General features: G+C 41.0%; 1 protein-coding gene across 4 annotated transcripts; it reads right to left on the reverse strand.

Annotated features, from left to right (window-relative positions):
• Positions 1-7999: 7999 nt before the first annotated feature.
• LOC123122647 (wall-associated receptor kinase 3) lies at positions 8000-16859 on the reverse strand. 4 transcript variants are annotated; one of them, XR_006460330.1, is made up of 7 exons: positions 15826-16859; positions 13386-13532; positions 9617-10489; positions 9481-9504; positions 9029-9393; positions 8677-8898; positions 8319-8606 (listed from the first exon to the last, which is right to left on the reverse strand). XR_006460330.1 is itself a non-coding variant. In XM_044542939.1 (6 exons), the coding sequence occupies exons 1-6, from the start codon at positions 16796-16798 to the stop codon at positions 8578-8580; spliced, it is 2763 nt and encodes a 920-aa protein (XP_044398874.1). In that variant the 5' UTR covers positions 16799-16859; the 3' UTR covers positions 8293-8577. The 4 variants fall into 4 exon arrangements, 3 of the variants coding, with proteins under 3 accessions (XP_044398873.1, XP_044398874.1, XP_044398875.1); XM_044542939.1 differs by having other exon boundaries at positions 8293-8606; positions 8677-9393; XM_044542940.1 differs by having other exon boundaries at positions 8561-8898.
• Between the last annotated feature and the right edge of the window lie 6626 nt (positions 16860-23485).

Genomic DNA, 23485 nt, shown 5'->3' on the forward strand with positions numbered 1-23485 from the left:
TTTTAGGTATTCATTTTCCTTTTTCAATAATTTATTGTGGTTTTTTGTGCACTTTTTTCATCAAAACCTATTAACATGGTATCTAGTTTCAAAGATCTTGAGGCAAAAAATTCAATAGTGAAGACGACTCAGGATTTGGACGCATGATTCAAGAGATAAAACATTTTGAATAAACGAATCCAACAAAAAAAGGGAAAACACTCAGGTTGCGATAAGTGGCGCACATGCAGTTCATCACTTGTCAGCGCCTGAGAAGGTGAGGGTGAACTTTGCAAGGGGTAACCCTTAAGTAGTGATTTCGTGGACTGGGAGATCCTAATTTGCTTGCCCTCTCTGTCAAACACCTTTTTTTAGAGAAACCTAGGAGAAGCCCAACAAGCAGACAGCCCACTTATGAATTCGCTGAATTCTTTGCAAGCACAGTTGCCAAGACACAAGGGACAGGTCATGTTGTGCTAAAAAAAATCTACGTTCCACAATGTTGTGCATATTTTGCGTTCTAAAAACAAATATGTCTATCTTCGACCAAGTTTAAAAATATCAACATCCACAATACAAAATTGTTTCATTTGATTCATTGGGAAGTGTATTTTTTTATTTTATTTATTTAGTATTTAGAAGTTGATAATTTTTTAGAAACTTGGTCAGACATAGACATGTTCGAGTTTTGAAAAACAAAATATGCACTATATTGTGTGAAATCGACTCAATTGTTTTTTTACTTATAACCTACACTGGTTAGGTTGCTAGTCATGGGTAAGAATATCTACAGTTGGGTGTCTCAAATCGGTCTCAAACGTCCGGGCAAATGTTCCAGTCATTGACCAGTAAAAAAAATACCAACCCAGCGGGTGTCTCAAATCGCCCCCAAATGCCTGGGCTGTCCGCCAACCCTCATATCCAGCCCAAATCTAAGACGAATATTGAAAGGCCCGGGCACATCCGCCACGCCAGCCCGACCCACGCTAGCCCATCACAACCCCACTCCGTCCCCACAAAAACCCCACCCGAGAGCAAACCCTAGATCACTTCACTTCACTCTGATCTTCGTCTCTTCTCCTCCCTTTTCCCAATCTGACCCCTTCCTCCTCCCCGTCCATGATGTCCAACTCCGACAGAGGTGGAGGTGACGGATCCGGCGACAATTGGGATGCCTTCCTCCGCGATGCGGTGGGCGACGAGGACGAGCTGGGCTTCAACATTGCGCAACAACGCTCGCGGGCTTACACGAGCGGCAGCTCCGTTTCTGCTACATCCCATGTCGCCCGCTGCCGCAATGCCGAAGCTGGAGCAAGCCCGTCTCGCACCGCGCTGTGCACCCACTCGGCGCTGCTGGCCCGCCGCTGCTCCTGTTAGTGCCTGCTCCACCTGCGCCGCGAACGCGCACTCTCTAATCCGAGGAGTGCGTCGCCCGTCGCGAAATGCAGCGGGCAAGGGCGAGGGCGGCGACGGTGGAAGCGGCCGCACAGTTCTCCCGTCATTGCCACGAGATGCCGACGGTGCCCAATGAGAAGGAGCGGCTCCTCGCGTTGGTCTACCGCCGCTCACTTACGATGGCGAAGAAGGACACCCGCCGGCTACGTCGAAAAAGCGTGAAGGCGCTTCGACGAGGGCTGGAGCAGTCCGCGCGCGAGGCTCCGGAGGCGGCGAGAGCGGCGAAGCTAAAAAGGCAGCAGGACCGCACCGTCCAGAGAAGAACGGGCTACATTGACTCCTCCTCCTTGTCCGACATCACCGACGGCTCTGACAACCCACCTCGTGTCGCCGACGCTTACCCGAACACCTACAGCAGCGCCAGAGACCGAAAGGGCAAATGGTCTATGAGGAGGTGGTGAAGCTCAATTCTCTCTCCGTGTTTATTTTTGTTATTAGTAATCTCTGTTTGATAGTCTACCTAATTTATTTTTATGTTGCATGCTTTAGTATGGATATATGGTATCATATGGATATAAGGTACATGGTTGTAGACGCGGCGATTTGAGCATTGCCTGGTTAGTGTCCACGGAATCAGCCGGGCGCCGGTGGACATATAGGAAACCGGATTTAGCAAGTCCGACTATAGATGCACTAGGGGCAGTGAAATGTCTGACAGTGTCGTGTGTCGTCTCCTCAAGTGACCGATAGAAAACGTGGATACTTTTTTCCCATACCATCCTCGTAAGGATAAGAAAACGTGGTTACTTTCTGGTGAGAAACATCGATGAGGTTGGTATGCCGTCCGGTGTAGCAGTACTCAACAAACCTTATTATCAGTCCTAATATTCTTTAGATCTCCTTTCTAAAAAGAAATTATACCGATTTTTCTGAAGCAAGCATATGTTGGGGTCGAACCCTACTCTCGTTGCTGGACCAAGGTAGACGAAGCAATAGGCTAGTTGTTTTTATCTGGCGACAAACGCCCCAGCGCTCAAACGCCTTGTCTTTTATAAAGGTGGACAGACCACGCACTCGATCAGTTCACAACGGAAAAGATTGGAAAAGGTCCAAAATAAACCTCGAACTCGTAGATGAAATCTAAATCGAAACCTGAACTTTCAATCCCTGAAATCAGCACACCGAACTCTTCAATCCCGGTCTATTTTGAACCTTGAGAGCGTTTCCAAACAGGGATTGTTGACGTGACGGGCTGGATCCCGGGATTGTTGACTGTGCACACGACTGGGCCGGTCCAATAGGCGCGAAGCGAGTTTTTCTTTTTTGTTTAGTCTTTTTTATTTCTTTTCTGTAATACACGACGTGTAATAATAAAAGGACGTGACTAACGTCCTAACGTACGGAATTTAAGGGAGATATCCGAACGATCCTTCTTATCTCCCTCCCGTGACCTTTCATGCATGCGTGCATCCTTTTATGTGTGTTTCCATCAATCCTTGTTTAATTAGAACCTAATTACATGTATGCAGTAAAAAACAAAACTAATGATGTCAGCAGATTCTTTTTCAAGACTCAAAATTCAAAATGTTTTGTAGCTCAAACCATCGGCCGAATTGAAAAACTATCTTCATAAAAGATTCGTCGCGACGAGACCTTCGAAACTAGATCCCATGTTGGTATGTTTCGACGACTTTTTTTCCGGTAAAATGTTACCACGCATGTGCTAGGTAAGTTATCACGACTGTGACACATAGTTACCAAGCTATTTTTCATAAGAAAAACCGGGCATAAAAAGATGGCCTTCCAACTTTTCTTCTCATGTGTATATGCACTAGATGACAAAACTATGATGTCATCCTAGATTCTCCCTATTTCGAAACTTCAAAATGTATTGTAGCTCAAACCGTGGCTTTGATCGAAAAACTGTTTTCACATAAAAGATTCGTCAGGACGAGATCTTAGAAATCAGATCCCATGTTGGTATGTTCCGACGACTTTTTCAGATAAAAAATTACCACGCATGTGCTACGCAAGTTATCATGCTAGTTGAGCGTAAATTATCGTGTTGTTTACATAGAAATTACCGAGGTATAAAAAATGGTTTCTTCGACCTTCTCCCCACATGCACATGCACGCGCCCTAGAGAACGAAAAATGCTAATGGCATGGAGGATTCCACCAAAATTTTAAAAAATTAAAATATTTTGTAACTCAAATAGCCGCTTTGATAAAAAAACCATTCTCACATAAAAAATCATTGCGACAAGGTCTTCGAAACTAGATCTCAAGTTGATGTGTTTTGACAACTTCTTTCGGTCAAAAGGTCATCAGGCGTAGACTAACTAAGTTATCAACTCTGTTGTGTGTATATTACCATATGCTATTCACACACAAATTACCGAAGGGTGTTTTTCAACAAGTCCCTCCCCCTCCCGGTCAAAAGTTATCACACCTGGATTAAGTAAGTTATCAACTTAGTTGTGCGTATATTTTCAATAACTTTTTTCATGGGTCAAAAATATCGTCGTGTTTGTACATAAGTTATCAGGTCCGGGAGCCAGTGTTACCAATGTTATTTACAGAGTATGTTTTTCAATAACTTTTTTCCACGAGTCAAAAGTTACCGTGGTGTTTGTACATAAGTTATCAGGTCCGGTAGCCTGTGTTACCATGTTATTTATAGAGTATGTTTTCAATAACTTTTTTCACAGGTCATAAGTTATCGTGGTGTTTGTACCTGAGTTATCAGGTCCGGAAGCATATATTATCACGCTTTTACACAAAAGTTATCGGTGGTGTGTTTTCGACAACTTTTTTCCACGAGTCAAAGTTATTGTGGTGTTTGTATCTAAGTTATCAGGTCCGGAAGCCTATATTATCATGCTATTTACACAAAAAGCTATTGGTTGTATGTTTTTAATATCTTTTTCTCCGGGTCAAAATTATCGTAGTGTTTATACCTGAGTTATCAGGTCCGAGGGCGTATATTACCATGCTATTACTTAGATGTTATCAGCGGTATGTATTAATTTCAACAACTTTTTTCCACGGGTCAAAGTTATCATGGTGTTCGTACCTAAATTATCAGTTTAGGGGCGTATCTTACCATGCTATTACTTCGAAGTTATCGGTGATGTGTTTTCAACAACTTTTTCTCACGGGTCAAAATTATCATGGTGTTTGCATCTAAATTATCAGGTCCGGCAGCCTATACTATCATGTTATTTACACAATAGTTGCTGAGGAATGTTTTCAACGATTTTTTGTAAACCAAATAATGGGTAAGTCGGTGTACAATAATCATGTTTCTATAACATATACAACTTGGTAACTGTAAAAATAACCATGTTGATAACTACAACCCGGTGACTACATAATTGTTATGTTGGAACTACATATAGTCTTCCCTCCTACGATGACCCCTCTCTCACCAAATTACTACGAAGATTTGCTTGGATTCTACCATGACACGACGCACCACCTTCCCTTTGCCAACATGTCCCACCTGTCCAAGGGCATCTCATGTAGAATCCTCTTTGATCCCACCACCAATGTCGTTCTCGGCGTCATCAGAGTGCTCGCAGGGATGCCTACTTCCATCAAGAAGTGAACCACAAATGATTCATGAGTGGAAGAAAAACCGAAAATGCATTCTCTATAGAAATACAACAAAATCCAAGTATTACCAATTCCTAACAGAAAAAAAAATCAAATGGAGGGCTGCACCATAGCCGTGGCCTACTCGCGGTCATCAAATATCTACAGAATTAGCCCACTTCTAAACAAAACATCTGGTTGGCTGAGATGGTCACCAACTATAGTCAAAGTCAGTAGCGAGGCTGCAGTTGCGGGGTTTGAATCCTGTTGCTGCTACTTTTTTGAAAAAAATGAGTCAATGTCGCGGGATTTAGAATGTACGCGTGCGGGAATCGTACGTGCCTATCCCTAACGACCAGTCAACAGGAACTTAGCTTTCTCGATAATAAAAATAGCCAAAAAATAGTCAACAGTTGATTGCACAGGGACGGCCCACTACGTGATGAAGCGAGTTTTTTTTTCGTTTATCATATCGCGCGATGTATGAAAATACAAATTAAAAGACAACTATCGCGCGACGTATAAAAATACAAAGAAAAAGACAACCGGGAGAGAGTCGAACTTGCGATGCTGAACTCGTCGCGCAAGCCACCAGAATAAATGACTGCTATTGATTTATTGAGAGGCCCGAGGTATTTAATCACACCGCAAAGTCCAGATTAGCAAGAAACATTTTCAAGGACAAATAAATATCGAAAACGTAAACAATTTGTGAAAACGAATAACTTTTGAAAACAAAATCAATTTCAAAAAAGTGAACAGTTTTTTAAACATAATGCTTCTTGAAAAGATGGGAACAAATTTTGAAACCAGAACAAAATTTAAAATGCAAACACTTTCTGAAAAATTAAAAATGGCAGCAACTTTTGAAACTTGAGCAAATTTCTGAGAAAAATGTTGAATACTCCCTCCGTAAATAAATATAGTGATCTAAGCACCTTTATAATTCTTTACAGAGGGAGTACTTCTTAAAAAATGGGAACACTTTTTGAAACACAATCATGTTTTGAAAAAAGTGGAAGTAATTTTAAAACCTGAAAAAAAGTCTGAACATTTGATTTTTTTTAAATGGGAGCAGCTTTTTAAACAATGTAAAAACTGTTTGTATAGTTTGATAAAATGTTTATTGTCATTTCAAAAATGTTAAACATTTGGCAAAATGTTACTATATACTCAAAAAGTGTTGTAAACATGTATTTTAAAATTTTTACATAATGTATTTAAAAAATGTCAAAAGTGCGTCAAAAAATGTTTCATGTGCATGTTAATGTATACAATATATTTGAAAAATGTCGAAAGCTTAACAATGGCAGAGCGTGACAATGTACATAATGTATTTGAAAAACGAAATATAACAAGGGTAAAAAGCCGAAGAAAACCAATGAATATAAAGAAAACGCGAAGAAAAAAAAAGAAAATGAAAAAAAAATGAAAACCCATAGTAGAGCGGGCGCGCAAGCTACTGCTCTAATGGGCCGGCCCAATCTAACTTGCCACGTCAGCGAATACCAGCGAAATACTCTCAAGGTTTAAAATACACCGGGATCGAAGAGTTTGGTGTGCTGATTTCAAAGATTGAAAGTTCAAGATTTGATTTAGTTTTCATCTATGAGTTTAAGGTTTATTTTAGACTTTTTTCGAAAGGATTTATGCGTGCATGCATACGCAACGCCACACCCTCCACTCTGGCGGGCTTGCCCGATCCGCACACCCGATACGCTCGTACACGTGCGGCACGGCCGGGCTCCAACGAATCGCAACAGCCCCTACTGCATGCAGCTCGTCCATGCTACATATGCGGCAAGCTGCAGACTGACTCCAATGCACGCATGCCCCACAACTCGGATCGCCACACGATCAACACACACGACGCACACACACGACGCACGCACACCTACGACCTGACCCGACTCCACGGATTTGACCTAACGCCACTATGCCGGTCTGCACTGTGTCGGACTCGACCTGACGCACACACGCCGGTCGCCATCGTGTATGGGTCACGGCTTATTCCCAACAGCATATGCATATGGTTGCTGAGTTAATAACTGAAAGCACGTGGGTTCATACTGTTGGCTAACATCAACCCGAGTTTGAAACATTTGGTGAATCTGTACTTGTAGTTTTTTTTCCTACTCGTAAATTTTTAGTTCTGGTCTGATGAGGTGATAATATCAGCCAGACGCCGTCGCCGCAAGGGTTGCCTGTTTAGCACCGGCACCAATAATTCTAGACATACAGGGCTTTACGGGGTTGTTACGGACGAGACAGTTTGTGATTCGTCAATAATCTCTTCGCCCCCCTGATGTGGGGGCCCGTCCCCCAACTAATAGCACGTCTCCAAATCACCTTCTCCGTAATCTTTTCTAAAAAAAGCCCGTATATGTAGCATTACTGCACTGGCACACATATCCACTCCGCTAGTTCCAAAAGACAAAACGGTAGGATGTCATGCCGCTACGGGAGTCCTCCTCACCGCGTCCTTCGAGTCAGCCCGGCGTCGCCACCCCCGGCAACACCATTGGCTTCGAGTCCACCGCATACTCGAGAGCCACATTCTCGCCATGTGGTTCAACGGTGACTGATTAGTCGAGCGGGATACTTCTCTACATGGTCTACGTTTCAGATATTGAGAGGGAAATGTCCTGTTTTTATGGGGCCTATATGCCTCTTTTCTACAAGCAATTTTTACATATAAGTATGGACTTCCGTGCCTGATTTAACCAGACCAAATTGGAGACCCCTGTTGGGTTTAGCAGTAGTTTCAAATTCCGATTGACTTTCTATGTTACATCAAAATGTGGACCGGCAACGCGTCCTCGATCAAAGCAAACAGACGACTGATGTTGATGCCTGCCGGATCAGAGGAGAGCTCGCTGACCTGGATCGATAGTTGATGACTGGCACATGTCTTGGAAGCATAAGAGAGAGAGGGGCTTTGATAACTATTCCCTCCGTCCCATAATATAAGAACGTTTTTAACACTAGTGTGGTGTTAAAAACGTTCTTATATTTTGGGACAGAGGGAGTATTTTCCAGGACAAAACATGGTATAAACAAACATTGAAGCGAATGAGAAGAAGTGAGGGCTACATATTTTTTTTCTTTATTTCTTCTGCAGTGGGTGTTTCAGAATAAGAGCTAGTTTGCACTAACTATGTTAAATAACAACAAACTAAATCTGTCACCGGAGCAAATCTTGGCGAAGTCACCTAAATGCAATGAAATCACTCATCTTCAAGTATGCAAAACTATCGAGGGTGCTCTGCAGATAATCTGAACTCAAGTTCCATGCTGTGTCGTCTGGTCGATCCCCCAGTGTTGCTTTCAACTTTTGTGGATGGAGATGCATTATCTGAAGTGTCCTCCCTAGACACACGTGTGCCTTCTAGTGTTAACTCCACTTGCCTCATAGTCGGACGATCCTCTCTAGTTAACTTTACACATGCAACCGCGATACTAGCAACTTTTTCGACCTCTTTGCCACCTTCCTCCATAACTTGCGGATCTAAGATCTGGAATAGTGCCGCTCCTTCAAACAAGGTAACAAAATGTGCAACCAGGCTCTCGTCATTTGAGGACAAATATGAAAATGGTTTCTTCCTGGTTAGCAGTTCCACAAGGACGACTCCAAAGCTGTAAACATCACTTTTCTCAGTTAATCGGCCTGTGTAAAAGTACATAGGATCCCAATATCCTCTCGTACCTTGCGCCCTTGTGGTAACCCCAGATATATCCATCGGAATGCACTTTGAAGCTCCAAAATCTGCTACCTTTGCCGTCAGAGTATCATCCAACAATATGTTAGCACTCTTGACATCCCTATGGATTATAGGGGTTGAAGCAGCCGAGTGAAGATATGCTAGGGATTTTGCTGCCTCAATGGCTATCCGCAACCTGTTCTCCCAAGACAATGATTTTGGTCCTTCTACATGAAGATGCTCGTAAAGGGTTCCATTAGATATGAACTCATAGACTAACATTGGGACTTCAGTTTCAAGGCAACAACCATATAGTTTAACAACATTTCTATGGTTGATTTGTGATAGGATAGCTACCTCATTGATAAACTCATTGATCTCCATCCGCACCACGTTTTTGGGTTTCTTGATGGCTACAATATGTTGGTTCGATAAAATCCCTTTGTAAACAATACCATGTCCCCCACCTCCAACGATGAGATCATTATCAAAACAATGTGTTGCCTTCTCTAGCTCTTCCAAGGTCATGATCATCCTTTCTGCAATACCAGCACTTTGGGATACAAACTGTTGCAATAATTGTCCGTGATTTTGTTGGAAGAACTTGCGCTTTAACATTTTAGCCCTCTCGTATTTTAGTTTCTTCATAATCAACAACCCAAGCAAAAACAGAAGTACGACTCCAGCTGCAGCAACAACAGCTCCTACAACGGCGCTCGTACCTGAAAGTATACACAATATAGTTACATGTTATTGTTCTACATTGACCGTAGTACATATAGCAGAAACGTTGTTGCGGTGTTGCTCACCTTTAAACTGTTTGCGGCGGCTGCCTAGAGGAGACAAGAAAAAGGGAGGGAGTATAAAATTAGAATATATAATCGTAGAGATAAGCAATAATGCAAATTAAGCTCGCGTATGTGCGCGAGATGCTTCCATGCTAACCTTTGCATCCATCCACGGTGTAAGGGTTGCCGTCGTAACCGTCACTACAATGGCATGAATAACCTCTGATCCTTGGTTTGCATAGGCTATTCTTGCTCCTACAGATGCCGGGACACATGGCATACTGGTGATGCCAACTCACATTGGGTGGCGCATGTGAGTTAATAGGTTGCAACTGCAATATTTCCCAGTCTAGAACAATTTGAACCTCCAACCTAGGAGCGAGATATTTTGTTGACAGTGACCGTGACAGCTGGGAGTATACCCAATGCTTGTTGAACCACCCTCCCTCTGCAATGAGTGCGTATGAATGTGGCAATGCCTCATCCCATACACTATTGGAGTCCATCCAATCAATCCAGAATTCACTAGGCATGCCGTCCCTAGACATGGTGATCCGGGCCTGGCAGCATCCATTGCCGTAGCAGTACTCACCGTTGTCATCGATATTGGGAGATGACCTTGCATCATAGGCTCTACTCTTGTTTGAGGAGCAGAAGGAGGAGCAACTACTAAGGATGGCCCGGTTATTGCCAGCACTGGACAACCCTGCCTGCACCCCGCAACCAATGACGATAAGCTCATTGCGAGTTGATAACGAGTAGGGCACACTGTCTGCATGGCTAATCCCAAAATCGATAACATTAACACTGGCTACCCCACCATAGATGCCATGCACTCGGTTGTTGTTGATGACTCGCACGGTACTGTTGTGGAGGGAGATGTCAACAACTTGAAGAGTGCCGAGCATCAGCCGTGCGGCGTTGTAGCTTGTGTCACAGGTGAGGTTGAACCCTGGCAGATAGCACTTGTGCGAGCCAATGCCGAATGGGTATGGCACACTCACGTTGCCACATAACCTGCTACAGCTATCTGCAGGTGCATATGCTTTGCCTGCATTAGTTTTTGAGGAATGACAATATGTTTCCCTACTCTATGTATTTTAAAATTTCAAAAGTATTCTACATGTACAGAGTGGAAAAAATTAAGGACAAGGCTAATACAAAAGCATTAATCCCATGTGGAAAGAAAACAAATTAAATAAAGGCTTCAGCCCATGATTGAACTCCGAGGTGGGATTTTCTCTTCACTCTACATCACAATTTCATCCCTAAATTTCTATGCAAACATTAATTAACCATAGTTATTAATTTGATCTAACATATATAAGTAGCATGCAAGCATCTCAATTAATCAGACTATATGCATGTACTCTAGCTACCAAAAACAATAAGAAAACAAAGGTACAGATATTAAATAAAAGTACATCCTATACTTAAATCAGATCAATATTTTCCTTTTATGTAGTGGGCACGTATATCTATACAAATTATTTTATAGGAAGAATAATGCATGCACACATGTAGATCAATACCATAACGAAGAGAAAGAAAACCGGAGATATATACAACATGATGGGCCAACAGTGATTATTGTTTGCCGACTGAACTTCTATTTTATTTATATAGTCCCTCTTTATTGTTGGATGCAAGTTGTCTCATCCTGAAGCTTGATAATTTTAGTAACATTCACACAACATGGACAATTATTTCTTGAATCAGGTGACTGCCCGAGACCAACATGGCGATAGCGAGAGCTTAAAAAGCTATATCGTGAAATTCTTTAAACATTATAAGGACAAGGACTACATACATATGCCCTACATTCCCATGTAATTCCTTCTCTACTTAGTAGTATACCAGTTTTGCATTTCTTAATGGAACTAGCTATGTGTGCTCACTTTTTTGATCTCATTTGCACATCAACCATGGATACTCATTAGGGTCATTTTGAGTGATACGTCTACATATTTTTTGGATTCCCAAATATCAGTTACCATTTTTATTCCAAAATATCAGATACTATACGACACTACAATGATAAAAAACATGCTTTAGTTGATGTATACTTCAACTTCTGTACAAGGGATCAGATGTAAGGACAAGGGGAACGAGAAATTGTAACACAAGTTTGACAACTAGGTCACACATCAAATGGAACATACTATCACATTGGGGTAATTTGTCCATATCAATCTGGAGGCAGAGCACGTTGTACATAGGGGTTGGGGCGTAAAATTATGGACTATGGAACTAGGACACGAGTCACCACCGATGGGTAACAGATCACGACAACATGTCAATAGTGGTAATTACATCAACTGCCTTACAAGTGTCATTACTGATGCATGACCTGCCAGTGCTAATACCATCGCACAGACAAGACTCCTGACCCATTAGTCACCATTGACAAAAACTTATTGACGGGTCTCCACCGACAATGTTATGGGCTTTTGACCTAAACCTGATCACGGGCAGCCTGGCATCCGAGCTAGGCTCAGGCTCGACTTTTCTGCCCAAATCTAGCCCGGAAGCCCCCCAAAAAAACCTTTAAATGGCCAAATTTTATTTATTTTTCAAAAATTAATTTTGTATAGTGTTGAAGTTGGCTTTTCATGAGTGGTGACGTGTTTTTTTTCTCTGTACTATTGGTGTGTTCTTTACCAGTGCATATATACTTTTGTATTGCATTACTGATTTTTTGTCGACATATATTCCAATAGAACTTGGCTGTAAAATTCTAACCATGGATAGTGGAGACTACATGTCTCGGTATCCTAAATGACTCACATTTGTGATGCGGGTGTATCATAGTGTAAATATGTTCAATATAAATTATGCCATGATCAATTGATAAATATATTTGAAATTGCTTGGCCAGCTAAAAAATCGATATATTCTAGTCCAGTAGCTTAGATGGTCCAATCCAAAATCCGCGACTTTTTTAGGAATTATTCTTGTCAATGTTTTTTAGTTTATCCTGAATGGTTTCATTGATCCTTTTTAATTCTATATGCACACTAAGTTTAGCAAACAATCATAGATGCTTTGATTTTCTCTTATTTTGTTTTTGAGTGGTTTCCATGCTATGCTAAAAATGAGGTTATAAGTTTACAATTCTAGATCCTTCCAACTACATATCATATATATAACTTTGTGTATCTAAATCTTTTGCAACTAAAGTGATACGTACTATTGTTTTATTAATTATTTTGTTTTTGTACCCATCCAGCATGCTAAACGTTTTATTTATATAGCTTGTAATTTTGAGTTTGCACATTTCCTAAAACTTATCATTAAGAATCTACATATCTTTAGAATTTGTATTATTTATTGCCCTTATAATTATTTTTCTTTACAAAACAAGAATAAGATTATAAACGTACACTTACGAGCTATATAATTTATGTATCATTGTTTCATATACTAAAATTATACCACTTTATTACCATAATATATTTGCAATCATAGTAAGATTGTTTTATCTTGGTTAAGCAGAGCTAGTTTTTTTTATCTTGATTTGTTTTTTTCTTCTGTTTAGGTATATTTAGAATTATATTTTCATACTTACCAACTACATGTGAATTTGATTGATGGGAGATTACAAAGTCATTGCCAAGCACATTATAGTTATTGATATGGGTTTATTAGTCCAAAAGCTCTACCTTGGCGAAGTTGGTTGACATTTTATTAAATCTACTTTAGCTTTGTATGTTGATTTAACGACTACTTGGTAGTGGCACATTCGTTTCTAAATTTAAGTATTATTTATGTCTCTAATGTGCAACTTATGCAGTTTTACAATTGATCGTGTGCAACATATATTATAACTAATTTCATTTATAGTTGACCAAGGATCTGAGATCTCTAATATACTACTTGAGTTGTCATCTCAAAAGGTAAATGTGGAAGAAAGAAAAGGTGCTTACCTGTGAGGAGACTAAAGCAACCACCGGGCATGTAGGGGTCACCATGGGTTCCTTGTGGACACCGACACTGAAATGCACCATCCGTGTTGGTACATTGACCATAGCACCTATTGATTTGGAATTCTGCATGCTTGCACTCGTCGATGTCTACACAGTGTACATATATTAAGCTAGTTAGTGTGAAGCCCATGTCCAAAATCTAGATTCACGTACATAAGTACCTGACATTTATTTGAGTATTTTTTTAATAATAATAAGCACACAAATGTCCCTGCAAATCTTATTTACTTTAGAATTATATTGATAGTACTTAACTTACCAGAAAGTAAGTATGAATAGTATATGGTATATGAAAATAGTTGGATAATACATTTAATAATTTTTAGGTAGTATGTACCATATTTTTGGGCATTCGTTCACATGCACAATTTTTTAACCAGGACTATTACGGTGGGAAGAAGCATGCAAGCACCAAACTTTATTATAACTGGAGGGAAATTGTACACACCAGAAAATCAGAAAACAAATACATGTATATAAATTATAGGAACAAAGGAATAACCCCCCCCCTCCCCCCCCCTCCCCCCCCCCCCCCCCCCCCCCCAAGGAAAATATATCGTCTGTGCGTCCAACAGTGAGCATATGCATATCTTCATGTTCATTACAGGCAATCATAGTGTCCTGCATTGAGCATGGACGTTCTTACTTGGTCGAGTGATTTGTATATGTATAAATATGAATCTATTTTAAATTCTACTTGAAACTATCAACTCACTCATAATTTTTAAATGTAGTTTGATGTGAATTTTATTTGAACAGTATATGGATATATTTAATGTTATAGTGTAGTATATCTCGCCACATGATAGTATATAAGACGTGCAACTTATTGCACTTGGTAGTGGGATGTATTTTCCCTATTTGTACTTTAGTGCATCCAATTTTATATGTCACGTAAATTTTAAGAAAGAGTGCAAGGAAAATGTAAACCAGATGTAAAAAAAATTCTTAACATAATATGGGACCCTAAAAGTAAAACACAACCAAAAATATCTAATTGATGTAGTTTTTTTGTTTACATTGTTATATCCTGTGTTTCTTATGGCGGTTTTCCATTATTATTTTTCCGGGGACATTATGTTCAACATGAATGTAACTAATTATATACAAACATAAATTGACAATGTAACGACATAAACTCTCATTGTCCAGATGTGATTACGCCAAACAGCTGACAAAATAATAATTGGTCTTATGAGCTGCACCATGTGCCACCGAACTGTGATATGTAAATTCTAGTCGAGTCAGATTAATCGCGGTAGATTGAATCCCTAAAGGAGTACTCCTTTTGTCTGGGTTTACTGGCCCCCTCGTATTTTGGGTCAAGCCCTGACCATTAATATAACTAATACATATAAAATATATTCTACAAAAATATGTTGCTGTATTTGCATTCAAAGGAAGTTCCATATGGTATAATTTTTATGACATATAATTTATATTTTATTAGTTTAATCAATGGTCAAATTTCGCCCCAAAATAAGAGAGAGTCTAGTAAACTAGTATACTAGGTGTTTGTACCAAGTCCGGGTAGCATCGTGTTGGACACGAGTTCATGTTGAGTTGGACGAGATGTAATGCTATGTAAACGCAATTGCAACCAATAGAAAAGTTGCAAGTTCTAGCTACAAAAATCAGATACGGATATATCTAGACGTATTTCGATCCTTGATACATCCATTTGAGTGACAAGTAATATGGATCGGAGAGAGTATATTCCTCACTTTTGCTATTATTCAGGCGATGCATTTTGTCTTTTAAATCAACCTTTTTTTTTATCTTTTTAGTGTCTTGTTTGCTTATTTGTTTTTGTTTTTCATTTCCTAGTCGTTTTTTCTTTGTTTTTTAGACAACCCACCATTTATGCCGAACAATATATTTTATCTTTGTTGGTGTGTATTCGTATACATGCGTCTGTTGTGCATGCGGGTTTTTGTGTGTGCGCGCTTTTTTATGCATACGTGTGTATGTGTGTGTGCATGCATCAGTGTGTGTTTCCGGCTAGATGCCCGTGTGGTTGGAATGTAGCACATGACATGGACACATTTTCTAAACCAACAATCTGTAGTATTGTACCTTCATCCCGAATTAGTTAAATTTGTTTAGATATATACGTGTTTAGTGTTAGGTACGTCCGTATCGAGAGAAATCTAAGATAATGCTACACGCAGGGACTTGGGGTTACGGATTCAACAAAATGTAATTAGGTGGCAGTTTTTAATTGAAGATTAGGAGTGAGGCGGGGCCCACCTCATGAAAATCAGGGATGGAGATTATTTAGCGTTGAGATGCCCGTATTCATCCGTGTGTATAGGATTATCCTATTAGTATAGTAGTACTAGTATACGTTAGCCGGAAATAAAGGAAGGATCGAATTAACCTTGGCATCCGTTGGTGATGTAGGCATTGCCCTGGTAACCTTGCTTGCAGAAGCACAAGTAGCCGCCTCTGTCACCTCTAGTGCAGCGCGTGTGGTTGCTCTTGCAGATTCCGCCTGCCGCGTCTCTAGGACACTCCTTCGACCTCTGCAGCTGATCCGTGTCGCCCGTCGCGTCGCCATCGACGACCTCCCAGTTGAGCCAAAAGGGAACTTCCATGTCCACGGCGGCTCGCAGGTCCGACGACAGTTGTTTAGAGGCGCTCCATGTCGTGAACCAGCCTTTCTTGGCGACGAAGACGCGTGCTGGCCACCGCCGGCCGTCGCTGCGGTTCCGCCCAAAGGACTCGAGCTCCACGTCGTAGGACGTGATGGGGACGAGCTTTCCTCCGGCGCCCACCTCGCGGTTGACGACGATGGGCGCCTGGCAGCAGCCCATGCCGGAGCAGAGCAGGCTGCTCTTACCAGACTTCATGTAGGACGTGCGCCCGTCGTGGCAGAAGGAGGAGCAGCTGCTCAGGGTAAGATTGCCGCTCCTCAACGTGGCCCGCACGTTGCAGCCCACGAGGACGAGCTGGTTCCCGGCCGGCGGCAGAGCGTAGGGCCCACCATCGCCGAGGCCACCGCCGAGCCTGCCATGTCCGTTGCCGTCGGTCTGGATGTTGCCGGCGTAGACGACGGCTAGCGTGGCATCGCTCGGGTAACCGATGTCTTCGGCGACCTGGAGCGTGCCGTCGCCGAGGAGGAGCCGCGGTGGGTCACTTAACCAGTCGCAAGTGAGGTTGAAGCCCGGCAGGTAGCAGTAAGACGAGCCCATGCCGAACGGATACGGCACGATCATGTCTCCGCACCTGGTCTCGCAGCCCGGCATCCCTATCACCGGCGCCGGTGCAGCTGCTGCTCCGGCAGACAGCGGCGGCAGGATCAGGAGCAGCGCCGCTGCCGCCGAGAATATGAATGTCGTGTGGTGTGCCATCGGTTGAAAGCCAGCTAGCGTCTGTTTGAGTGGTGTAGACGGCTTTTGCAGACCTGCACACATAAATAGATGCAGAGCTATATATCCAAATTATTTGATTGGCTGTTAATGGGAACGAGTCCAGATATTTAAATTTTTTAAAACAAAAACTACTCCACTTCACTGGAGGCAGAGCTATCCAAATTATTGAAATGGATGGAAATGAGACCAAGTCAAGATATTTTGGGAGTACGTTTTATACTTCTCGAAAATGTGAGAAGTAAAGGTGAGAAGTAGTACACCCGCAAAAAAGAAAAAAAGGTGAGAAGTAAATTGAACGGACTACAAATACTTCCTAGTCGAGCGTCGTTGTTCTCACGAAGAGTAGCGCAGCGAAAAAGACATCCTATTGGTATGGCCTTTTGCGCCTCACAAATACAAATTCTCACTCCTAATTATGAGGAAGACTTGGACTTGGCAGGTCTCTTTGGGATCAACACGGAGTTTTGACGAGTGAGAAGAAGTGGACCGTGATTCCAACCTCTCTTTTCTAATGCTTGGCCGGATACATGCATCAATGTTGAGTAAATCATGTACTCCTCATGAAATTCTCGATTATACAAGAGTAGAAGATTTTTCAACTTGTCTGATTGCAAACATTATCTAGTGTACACTTTGAATGGTAAGTAACTCTCCCCACTTGTCAACATTCCTGCATTCAGCGAGCCCTGGCGCTCGTATGTACTCCCTCCGTTCCTAAATATTTGTCTTTCTAGAGGTTTTAAATGGTGACTACATACGGAGTAAAATGAGTGAATCTACACTCTAAAATATGTCTATATACATCCGTATGTGGTGACCATTTGAAATCTCTAGAAAGACAAATATTTAGGAACGGAGGGAGTAGTTGTTGGGGACGTGGCGACAGGAGCCAAGGATGCTCCAGGAGCTCTCCTCATCGCGTCCTTAGGGTCAGCCTGACATCGCCCCTCCCAGCTGTACCAAGGCAATCACCATTGTATTTCGCCGTGACACATCAATTTTATGTGTAGGTATGGACTTTTCCACCGGAGTGGGCACGTCGTGAACGCAGGGGCATCTGCACCCACTTTTGAAAAAAAATGCATTTTAAGCATGTTTTAACATGTCAAAAAATATAAAAGAAAATTTCATGCATGCATGTTGCCAAATGTGTGTGGGCGGCACAAAGTTTTGTGAAAAAATGTCTTTTTGGTTTGCCTCCACAAAAAAGACAAATTTTAGTGCTTCTAAATAGTGTTTCACGACACAATTTTTTTTATCTTTTTTGCACAAGCCACAAAAAAGTTATTTTTCCTTGAAACTTTATGCACGCACATAGAACATGGAGACGTACCCGTGCAACCTTTTTCAGATTTTTTTTTAGCTTTTAGAAATGTGTTTTTCAAAATGGGTTCATATGTGTCCGGGTTCATCCATGCACTTCCCTTTTCCACGGACGCTATATATCACTTACTACGAGATGGAACTCGCGCTTGCCTACAAAGATTGTTGAAAGTGGGCCGACCCAATAACTAGTACCGAGTGGTATTGGTAAGCTTATATGGACCGTTCCGCGTGGGCTTCTGCCCGATTTGGCGAGTTTTGGGAAGGTTCCATGCTGTTTAATCTTTTTCTGAGTTTTTTTTTTCTATCACTGTCCATTGGTGCTTTTTTCAGTTTTTATTATTGATTTCTATTTTTTGATACGTTTTATTTTATTTATCCTTTTTTATTTTCTTTTTCATTTTTCAAATTGTTTTTCCTTTTTATTTTCTTTTTCATTTTTCAAATTGTTGACTTTAAGTAACACATGTTGAACATTTTTATACAAATAAAAAATTAGATAGACATTGTATTTTTTTAATACATGTTGAGCCTTTATCTAAATACATGTAGACATTGTATTTTTTTTAACCGCGAGTCTCTGCTCGGTCGGGGCTTGGGGACTGAGCAAAAAGGGAGTCATCTCAAAAAAAAAAAGAATTTGAAAAGTCACAATTTTTTAAAAAGTTTGTGAATTTAAAAAAACTTGACAAATTTGAAAAGAAACATGAAAGTGTTGATGGATTCGAAAAAAGGTTCACGGATTTGGAAAAAAATCATGAATTCAAAAAATCATATATTTGAAAAAAGTTTATCAATTCTCCCCGGGCACCACTATACACTTCGTCCCCGTGCACCACCTAAACTTCGTCCAAGCCGTATAAATGCTTTCCCTGCTTACTTATGTACGACACGACGAGCGACCGAGCTAGCACACCTGATTATCAGGGGCAGGATCCACACGTATTGACTACTTGATTCCCAGCTGAAACGAGTCTACCATTACACAACTACCTCCTCCTTTCCGGTGTCAAAAACGCTCTTATATTATGTCACGAGGAAGTACACACACATTGACCTCCACGGTTAGCGCGTGACGCACGACTTCCAAACTGCAATCCTGAGTTTTTTGTAGTACTAAATGACCCTTCTCAGAACTTACTCCCTCCGGTCCGGTCGGTGTATAGGGCTCACTAGCAATTTCTACTAATTCATTCAGCGACCCGCAGAAGAACTTAGTCATTTCCTGACATCATCATGGAGCAAAAGACCTGTGCTCGGTCCTCATGGCAAGTTCAGCGAAGCTGTCAGCTAGAAGAAGACGCCCAAGTCCCCGAGTCCACAGGGAAACCACTCATGAAGCACGCCGAAGCTACAGACGCGGCTCTTGTGGGTGAGCACGCCCCATGGTACCCGCCTGACTCATTCACACCATGAAGCCATAGCTCGCTCAGCTCCCCCGTCTGACCACCGCTACACTTGCTTCAAGCCGAGTGCAGGCCGACTCGGTGGGCACGGCGACTGGATCACTGGACGGTCTTGCACATCCATCAGGGACCACGCGCGCGGCAGGATCCACATGTGTGGTACGGTGCATGCATGAAGCTGTTTCTTACTTTCGCAGAAACTGGAAAGCGCTGGGTGGCTCAAGATAATGTGCAACCAGTACTAGGACAATGATTCCCTGCTGAAACGATTCCCTACTCACAAAATAAAAATAAAAATGATTCCCTGCTGAAACGACACGTACTACGAACTATCGACCTCTACGGTTAGAGAGCGCGTGATGCATGGCTGCCAAACTGCGACTCCGGCCGGGCGTCCTTCCGAACAGACAAGGCGGGCCTCGAGGTTCCCACTAGGACACACACGTACAGACCTACTCCAGCCAAGTTTCTGCGTCTTGTCATCTCAGAGCTCTACATCATTGGTCTTTTAACGCTCAAGTGTTTGCAATGCCTTCTGTCCATCTCCGTGTTCTCGTCATCGATCAAGACTTTTATCTACATATGATTGAGGCTTTGATCATATATACTCATGATTTCCTCAGTGCTGCTCAAGTCCGGAGCCAAACTCACGGGGAGACCATCCAAAATCCACGTCTCCCCAATGATGCACAGCTAGCCAACCGTAGTCACATACTCCAACCTTTTCAGCAGGGAATCATTGTCCTAGTACTGGTTACACATAGTGTGCGCCCGCTTCCTGACCGCAAGGATGACGCTCAACTGTAGCTTGTATAACCTAGATCTAGGGAGATCAGAAAGATCTCTAACTCCAAGTTATCCAATTCGTTTCACATTACTTACCACTTATGTTCCAGTGCAATGTACGCATCAGTTACAATTTTTTGGCTTTGCGGGGCCACCAATTAGAGCTTTTTGGTGAACTAACACATATATTAGAGGAAAGAAGTGTTAAGCTTAAGATCCATCGGGCACAATTTAAATAAAACATTGCAGCCCACTTTGGATCCAAGCTTAGGCCCGAGGGAGCCATACCCATTCTTGAGGAAGTATAACTGCATTAATTGCACGCGTTTGTCCATCATGTTCACAAACCAACCAAAGACTTGCTCCCCCAGTCCTTTTTTACTTGGCATATTAGGTTCGTCTTAAGCCAATGTTTCTTAAGTTCGACCAAGTTCATAGAAAAATATATCAATATTCTCAGTACCAAATCAATATCATTAGATTCATCATGGAAATATTTTCATCTGTAATTATTTGGTACTGTAGATGTTGATACTTTTTAATATAAATATCAATATACATATTCTCAATACTAACTTTATAAAGTTTGACTTTCCAAAAGTATGTGAATTAAAAAAGAAACGGACACTAGTAGAAAACAGGGCTTAGGTCACAGGGCAGTTTTCACATTAGCCCCGGTTCAGTCATGAACCGGGACTAATGTGAGCATTGGTCCTGGTTCGTGCGGCCAGGGGCCTGCCGGGCCTCGTGGGGGCATTGGTCCCGATTCGTCCGGACCCTTTGGTCCCGGTTGGTGGGACAAACCGGGACCAATGGGCCACGCTCCTGGCCCACCACCCTTTAGTCCTGGTTCATACCACAAACCGGGACTAAAGGGTCGGTCCTAGTTGCGGCCAGTGTTTAGTCCCACCTCGCCAACCGAAGGGCGCTCACACCAGTTTATAAGCCCGTCCCTCTATGCCTTGTTGAGCTTCTCTTAAAGTGAAAATAGATGCCCTTATACAGGGAATTTCACCTAAATTCACAGTAAATTGAAATTTACTGTGAATTTAGGTTTAATTTTCTCTATAAGCGCATCTATGTTCATTTTTTATATTTATAAAATAAATAAACCTTAATAAAATAAATAAAACTAAATAAACCTTAATAAAATAAAATAAAATAAACTATAGTAACTACAATAAATAAACCTTAATAAATTAAGTAAAAATAGCAGCAGTAAAATAAATAAAAATAGCAGCAGTAAAATAAATAAAAATAAAATAATTAAAGTAAAATACATAAGTAATTAGAAATAAAATAAATAAGTTTTTTGTTGTAAGTAGAAACAAAACAAAACAAATAAAGCAAAAGAGAAAAAAAAACACGTCCCTCTCTGCCTTGTTGAGCTCCTCTCAAAATGAAAATAGATGCCCTTATACAGGGAATTTGGCCTAAATTCAGAGTGAGTTTCTCTGAAATTCATAGAAATTTATTATGAATTTAGGATGAATTTTCTCTATAAGCGCATCTATGCTAATTTTTTTACGTTGGGTTGGCGATCTTTACAGACTTTTTGTGTGTTGAATATGCACCATTCAAAATCAGTCTCTGCTTTGAATGGTGCATTTTGAACACACAAAAAGTCAGGAGTTCAAATAAGTTTTAAAAAATGAAATCCCTTTGTAACAGACCAGTTTCCGTATGAAATCCTGATACTTTGAAAGAGATTGTCCGTTTTGTACACGAAGTGCATCCAGTTTTTGCCGTAACCCTCTCAACTTTCTTGCACATGCTATGTGGATGAAATGATGATACCATGCCAACTTTCAACCTTTTCAGAGTTCATTTCAAATGCTTTTCAATTTTAGAGTCTTATAGCTCAAAATAATTAGTACATGCATGAAAAATAACAAATGAAGTCAGAAAGGATTGAAAAATGATGATGTGGCTTTGAATGGTGCATTTTGAACACACAAAAAGTCAGGAGTTCAAATAAGTTAAAAAAATGAAATCCCTTTGTAACAGACGAGTTTCCGGATGAAATCCTGATACTTTGAAAGAGATTGCCCGTTTTGTACACGAAGTGCATCCAGTTTTTGCCGTAACCCTCTCAACTTTCTTGCACATGCTATGTGGATTAAATGATGATACCATGCCAACTTTCAACCTTTTCAGAGTTCATTTTAAATGCTTTTCAATTTTAGTGTCTTATAGCTCTAAATAATTAGTAAATGCATGAAAAATAACAAATGAAGTCAGAAAGGATTGAAAAATGATGATGTGGCTTTGAATGGTGCATTTTGAACACACAAAAAGTCAGGAGTTCAAATAAGTATTAAAAAATGAAATCGCTTTGTAACAGATGAGTTTCCGGATGAAATCCTGATACTTTGAAAGAGATTGTCCATTTTGTACACGAAGTGCATCCAGTATTTGCCGTAACCCTCTCAACTTTCTTGCACATGCTATGTGGATGAAATGATGATACCATGCCAACTTTCAACCTTTTCAGAGTTCATTTGAAATGCTTTTCAATTTTAGGGTCTTGTAGCTCAAAATAATGAGTAAATGCATGAAAAATAACAAATGAAGTCAGAAAGGATTGAAAAATGATGATGTGGCTTTGAATGGTGCATTTTAAACACACAAAAAGTCAGGAGGTCAAATAAGTTTTAAAAAATGAAATCCCTTTGTAACAGACGAGTTTCCGTATGAAATCCTGATACTTTGAAAGAGATTGTCCGTTTTGTACACGAAGTGCATCCAGTTTTTGCCGTAACCCTCTCAACTTTGTTGCACATGCTATGTGGATGAAATGATGATACCATGCAAACTTTCAACCTTTTCAGAGTTTATTTGAAATGCTTTTCAATTTTAGGGTCTTATAGCTCAAAATAATTAGTAAATGCATGAAAAATAACAAATGAAGTCAGAAAGGATTAAAAATGATGATGTGGCTTTGAATGGTGCATTTTGAACACACAATAAGTCAGGAGTTCAAATAAGTTTTAAAAAATGAAATCCCTTTGTAACAGACGAGTTTCCGTATGGAATCCTGATACTTTGAAAGAGGTTGTCCGTTTTGTACACGAAGTGCATCCAGTTTTTGACGTAACCCTCTCAACTTTCTTGCACATGCTATGTGGATGAAATGATGATATCATGCCAA

The sequence above is a fragment of the Triticum aestivum genome, chromosome 5D, assembly GCF_018294505.1.
Source record: "Triticum aestivum cultivar Chinese Spring chromosome 5D, IWGSC CS RefSeq v2.1, whole genome shotgun sequence".
In the NCBI taxonomy this organism is placed as follows: Eukaryota; Viridiplantae; Streptophyta; class Magnoliopsida; order Poales; family Poaceae; genus Triticum; species Triticum aestivum.